The sequence below is a fragment of the Nematolebias whitei genome, chromosome 5 (genome assembly GCF_014905685.2).
Source record: "Nematolebias whitei isolate Nwh7 chromosome 5, NemWhi1, whole genome shotgun sequence".
In the NCBI taxonomy this organism is placed as follows: domain Eukaryota; kingdom Metazoa; phylum Chordata; class Actinopteri; order Cyprinodontiformes; family Rivulidae; genus Nematolebias; species Nematolebias whitei.
The window spans coordinates 51,939,102-51,945,754 of NC_056502.1; the positions used below are offsets into that span (position 1 = coordinate 51,939,102).

The 6,653-nt window shown below is 40.4% G+C and overlaps 1 protein-coding gene across 1 annotated transcript in view; it reads left to right on the top strand.

The window, feature by feature from the left end:
* Nucleotides 1–6,653, top strand: part of LOC119410431 (adhesion G protein-coupled receptor B1) — a 104,457-nt gene that overhangs the window by 10,516 nt on the left and 87,288 nt on the right. Inside the window, exons 4-6 of the mRNA XM_037677342.1 lie at nt 3,156–3,320; nt 3,414–3,515; nt 3,621–3,727. Of these exons, the coding sequence (XP_037533270.1) occupies nt 3,156–3,320; nt 3,414–3,515; nt 3,621–3,727 (374 nt within the window). The remainder of the gene's footprint in view (nt 1–3,155; nt 3,321–3,413; nt 3,516–3,620; nt 3,728–6,653) is intronic.

A 6,653-nucleotide genomic window follows, 5' to 3' on the forward strand; every position in this document is an offset into this window, starting at 1 on the left:
ATATATATATATATATATATATATATATATATATATATATATATATACATACAAAATGTTCAAGTTCGAAACCCATTGTGCAAAATCCCTAGGAGGAGTTTGTTCAAATGCGTAGGCTGTAAACCTCCAAAAAAGGTGTGAAATTTGGGACCTCGATTCAAAATGGCCACCTTCCTGTTTATCATACAGCATTGTTGCCAGAGGGTTTTCTGTGCATCTTGGGGAGTTGGACAAGTGTACAAAATGTCACGCTTGTATGACAACGTAAGTTTAATACGGAGAGTATTTTGAAAATTTCCATGTGGCGCTGTTGAGCCGTTTCTGTTGGTATTTTTGCGACGCCCTTAAAATATGTAATTTTCACGCAGTCCTAATGCATCCACCAATTTTGTGAGCTTTCAGATATGTTTTGGCCTCCAAAAGGCCAATTCATTTGACGGAAAAATTGCTGCTCGGGCCTAATGAACAGAGCGATTACAATAGGCCTTCGCAGCGCTTCGCTGCCCGAGCCTAATCAGCTCTAACTGATTCTCAGACTCTGCATGAATCAAATGCCAAGGAAAACAGAAGAGTCTTGAGCAAAGATTTATAAGTCTCAACAGTCTCAGCGGTCATTTGGAGCAGCAACCGCAAAAGCCCGATCGCCTCTGGACTTCAGTTTGGATCTTGGGACTTCTAAGAGGGGCTGGTTGGTAGACCAGAGTGCTCTTTTTGGAGTGTAGATGTTAATAAGATCACATAAATATGGCGGAGCCAAACCTTTTAAGACTTTAAAAACAAGCAATAAAATCTTAAAATCAATCCGTAAGTGGACAGGAAACCAGTGGAGAGAAGCCAGGATAGGAGTTTTGTGTTCATTTTTTTCTTAATGCTGTTAAAAGACAATCTGCTGCATTCTGGACAGTTTGTAAATGATGCAAAGTTGATTTATCTAAACCAACATACAATGAATTACAATAGTCCAAACGTGAGCTAATAAAAGCATTAATCACCTTTTCAAGGTCTCTGAAAGGGAGACAAGACTTCACCTTGGTAATAAGTCGTAGTCGGAAAAGCTGGATTTCACAACTGTATTTATTTGTTTGTCTATTTTTTAAAAACTGTCAAAAAATAACCCCCAAATTCCTCCCAAACTGCCAAATTCCAGTAGACTTGTTGAATTTTCAGGCTTCACTCTACTGGCACCTTCAGAATTATCACACAGACAAAGAAGGAAATACCTTCTGTTCATGGGCACTGTTACTGATTCTTATGGATGACATGTTCTTCTGGTGCCACAAGGGTTGTTGGGAAATTAGTATGGAGTGTGGTTTTTCCTTTGTTGTCTGTGTGATTATTCTGGAAGTACCTGTGGAGTGAGGCTTGGGAGCTCTGGCATGGGTCAAGGCTGAACAGTGACTCAGAGCTAGCTGACCTGTAATTATTGTACCTGAATAAAGCATTGGCAAGAGCAAAGCGTCTGGTGCTTGAGTGACCACGTCAACGTTACATTGGTGTCAGAAGTGGGCTGCTTTTGCCCTTCTGCTACACAGGATGTTTTCTTATAAGGTTGCCTAGTGACCTTTGCAGTACTATTTGACATTTATAACTCCCCAGCCAAACTTGCCACCTGTCCCTAGAGTGGGTCACACCCATCATGGGCTAACTGAAGCCCACTAAGAGCTTGTCTCCCCATCTTACCTAGTAAAAGAAAAATCAGTAATAGTTGACATTTCATCAGAGGCTTTTTGAGCAACAACATGTTTGTACTGTCCAAAAGTGTCAGGGGCTGCATGTGTCATCTTACTGAGAATTTTGTTCATCTTTGCTGACAGTTGAATGAAGATCCTCTCCTCATGTAGCACAAATAGAAAATTCTTCAACTCTTGTAATGGCCCTGTCTTTATGCTTAAATTTCATGTGCCAGCACAGACGCTAAACAGTGCAGTTTCATTTAAGCAAATGTATATTAGGGGCAGCTGTGGCTGAGTGCTTAGAGCAGTCATTGTCTAATGGGAGAGGTGGGGGTTTGATTCCACCAGCAGTCACATGTTGAAGTGTCCCTGGGCAAGACACTGAATCTCTCATTCCCTCCAATGTGTGACCCATTGGTGTATGAATGTGATCTAAAGCATGGATTAGTCTTTGTAGAGATATAGTAGAGTGCTGTATGAATGGGTAAATGAAAACACATATTGTGTTGTAAAGAGCTTTGAGTGTCTTGATAAAAAATACTTAGTTAATTAATAGAAAGGTGCTATATAAGTACAGTCCATTAACCATTTACATTTTAGAGAAACAAAAACATAAAAACAAAACCTATCCTGCTTGTGTTTATACATGAGCACGTTAATTATTCTAAGAGCTTAATACCTTATTTGAAAATGTCTACATTTTAATTTTGTGTGTATATATATATATATATATATATATATTATAAGTGCACACATATGTGCATATAAATGCTATGTGTTGTCATCATTGTGTGTTTCCATACAACAATGACATTAGTGCTCTTCAATTAAACCATTGCATGTGGGGTGCACCTTGATGGAGAAGTGAGCAACTCTGTGGCACCAGGGGAGCCATTAAGGATTGGGTGTCTTGTTCAAGGACACCACGACATGTGGGCATGGCAGGGAGTTGAGCCTGTGACTTTCTAGTCCCAGGTCAGCTGCCCTACCCCTACACCATCTCGGTCTCCTTAGTTATCTTGAGAGTGGTTCAGAAAACTTCCAGGGCTTCACTTCAAAATGTCCAGGCCCAACCACATCAGTGAAAAAAAAGATATCTATTTTTTTTTTATCTTGCCCTTAACTTTTTTTCTTTCAAAATTGTACTCCAGTACCAGGGGCTAAATGTGCTGAGACGCACTGATGTGAGCAGAGATGGGTAAAAATTATTCGTGCATGGTGCCCTTTTTATTATTTTTGCAGTTAAAAGATACAGGGAGGGATAAAAATGACCAAAAAGTATGATGGCACAGTTTGGCAGTGATTCAAATTGAGTCATCAGTTTTTTGATTGAGCAGTCACTGGAGCTATCACAATTTTTTTTACTGGGTTCCTGATTTAGTTGAGATAACAAAATGAACTACATTAAAAAGGTGTGTGTGCATTTAATCATCATATTTTGTATATTATGATCTTACACTCATGTTGTCTTTGTTTTCATAGTGGATGGAAAGTGGCAACCATGGTCCCTGTGGTCTGGTTGCTCTAAAACCTGTGGAGGGGGGAGGCAGCAGAGAAACAGGATGTGCTATGGACCCTTTTTTGGAGGAAAACATTGTCCGGGAGAACGAGAAGAGGCCCGTCATTGTAACGAAAAGAGATGTCCAGGTGAGTGAATAGGAACGTTGTTTGTTTTGTCAGCATGAGACCATCATCCTTTCCATGTTTGAGTATCAAGCTATACTTCTCTGATGTTAACAGAACCTCATGAAATATGTGGCGAGGACAATTTCTCCAATGTTGTTTGGAAGATGACTCCTGCGGGGGATACGGCAGCAGTACGATGTCCTCCCAACGCCATGGGTAAGTGTCCATGCTTCAAGAACTGACAGAAGGTTCTATTTAAAGGCTTTATAAGACAGATGGCCTTCAGAGCTGTGTTCATTTATTTTATGTGTCCTCCCACAGGGCTAATCTTGCGGCGATGTTCACTGGATGAGGAGGGCATCGCTTACTGGGAAAATTCCACCTATATGAAATGCATTTCCAATGACTATCGCAGTATACAAACTTTAGTGAGTATCAGTGTTTTATTTCCTATATTCCTAATACAGAGGTTTGTGATAGAGCTTGACAAAATCACTTTACTCACATGCCTTAACAATTAGGATGTACTTGCCTAATATATTCCATCATAAATACTTTTTTTTTAATGACAGAAAAATCTCAATGCCGTCACTTGTACAGGTTCTTCAGAGTGATCTACAAAGGTCTACTATAAGTTTTGGCTTTCATTTTAGCTTGCAGCTGAAAACATTTTTAATTTAGGGTTGTCTCTCTCTCCTACACTGCAGCTGTCTGCACATTATAAGCCTAATATATTCACTTCAAAGCACCAATATATGTTATTTACATAATATTAGTTTTTTTTATTTGATAAATTGACACAAATAATATATTCCACTAGCATGATTTAGCTAGCATAGACAAATTGTACATGTCATCATTCCAAACTCCAGAAGACACAGGCAGCTCTCTATTTGAGCAACAAAGATGTTGATCAACTAATGAGCTAAAAAGTTTGAGTCAGGTCCTCAGGACGGGTTCTTATGTATTGAAACATTTTGTCTTTTATCTAAAAAGACGTTGTCAGTCTAAGGAGATGCACTAAACTCAGTCTTATAAGCAGCACCTTCTCATAGTGGATCAACCAGTTTGCTTGTGACAGCCAGAACTAGTTGTTCACAAAAAAAAACAAGTTTGTGAACATATGTAACAACAAAATTAAGGTGTTTAAAGCAGAACAACTTAGGAACAAAGTTTCAGCCTGCTTCAGCAACGCCAAGCCACCACCTTCCAACATCAGCAGAGAGGAGAGGGATGGACTCACCACTCTCAGCAAGGACAAGAATATCATCTTCCCAGCAGACAAAGGAAGGTGCACAGTGATTTTGAACCAGAAAGACTATCATGAGAAAGTTATGACATTCTTTAATGACTTAACCACTTATGAGCCACTGAAAAGAGATCCAGGAAGTGGTTACAAGAAGAAGTTGATAGATTACCTGAAAATTTTGGAGCAGGACAAGGCTATTGACCGTTTTCTGTACCACAGACTGTACCCAGGGGAGGCCACACCTAGTCTGTATGGTTTACCTAAAATCCACAAACAAGGTGTACCTTTAAGACCTATTGTTAGTATGATTAACTCTGTCACTTACAATGTTTCCAAATATCTGGCATCTGTACTCATCCCTTTAGTTGGCAGCTCAGAACACCACATACAGAACACCATGGACTTTGTGGACAAGGTGAGGGATGTCATCATGGAGACTGATGAAACAATGGTCTCTTTTGATGTCACATCACTCTTTACGTGCATTCCTGTTGATGATGCAGTAGAGGTGGTCAGTTTAAGATTAAAATCAGACACCACTCTGAGCAGCAGGTCCACGCTTTCCACAGAACAACTGTGTCAACTCTTGAAACTGTGCCTGCAGTCAACCTACTTCACATATGGGGAGCAATATTATAGGCAGAAACATGGGTGTGCTATGGGGTCTCCAGTTTCTCCTATTGTTGCCAACCTGTACATGGAGGAGGTAGAAAAGAGAGCCTTGACGTCCTTTTCAGGGACACCACCAAGTCATTGGTTCAGGTATGTTGACGACACCTGGGTTAAAATTAAATCTCAGGAAGTCCAACATTTTACTGACCACATCAACTCTGTGGATAAATACATCAAGTTCACACGAGAAGATGTAAAAAGTGGCAGATTGGCTTTCTTGGACTGTGAGGTCTCAGTCACTGATGGAGGACATTTAGAAACTGATGTTTAGTACAAACCCTCCCACACAGACCAGTACTTGTGGTTTGACTCCCATCACTCTCTGAAGCACAAGTTAGGAGTCATCAGGATTATGTACCACAGAGCTGACAGTGTCCGCACTAACTCAGAAGTCAGCCAGAGCAAGAAATCCCACACAAGACAGGCCCTAGAGCAATGTGGATATCCTAACTGGGCCTTCCTGAAAGCAGAGAAGAAACCCAAACAGGACTCCAGTCAGCCATCAGGTGAAACGAAGAAACCCAGATGGGAGTATCAGAGAAACTGAGATATTTATTTTCTAAACATGATGTCCCAGTATCCTGATGCATGCTCTATTATCCAGGTAGAAAAATGATGTCCCAGTGGCTTTCAAACCCCAAAATACATTACGGCAAAGACTGGTTCATCCCAAAGATCCAGTCCCCCGGCACAAACAGAGTAATGTTGTGTATGTTGTTCAGTGTCAGGAGGGCTGTGATCAGTCTTGCATCGGGGAAACTAAACAGCCACTGGCCAAAAGGATGGCCCTGTGCAGAAGATCAACATCATCAAGCCAGGACACTGCGGTCTACACTCATCTGCAGGCCAGCGGTCACACTTTTAGTGATGATGTGCACATCCTTGATAGAAAGGAACATTAGTTCAAGAGAGGAGTAAAGAAAGTCATATTTGTTAATATAACCTGTTTATCGTTAAACAGGGACACAGTCCTCTTCACCGTTCAACAAAGAAGAATCTGTCAAGATGTCCTTATTTAACCTTGTTAGATTTCTCTACCTGGGTTATTGAGCATACATAAGGATGTCAAATCATTTTATTTGTATACATTGCTAGTCCACAACCAGAACAAAAGTCACTGCTCCTCCTGTACCTGTCCTTTAATTATTGGTATGAGCCTCCTATCAAAAATCCTGAAGTAAACTTTCCCAGGAAACCTAAGTGTAATCCCGAAATAGTTATAACACATTATCCAATCCCCCTTTTGGGTATTGGGGTACCCATCATTGTCCATCATTCTACAGGTCCTTCTCAAAAAATTAGCATATTGTGAAAAGGTTCTCTAAACAAGCTGTTAACCTAACCATCTGAATGAACGACGTAACTCTAAACACCTGCAAAAGATTACTGAGGCTTTTAAAAACTCCCAGCCTTGTTCATTACTCAAAACCGCA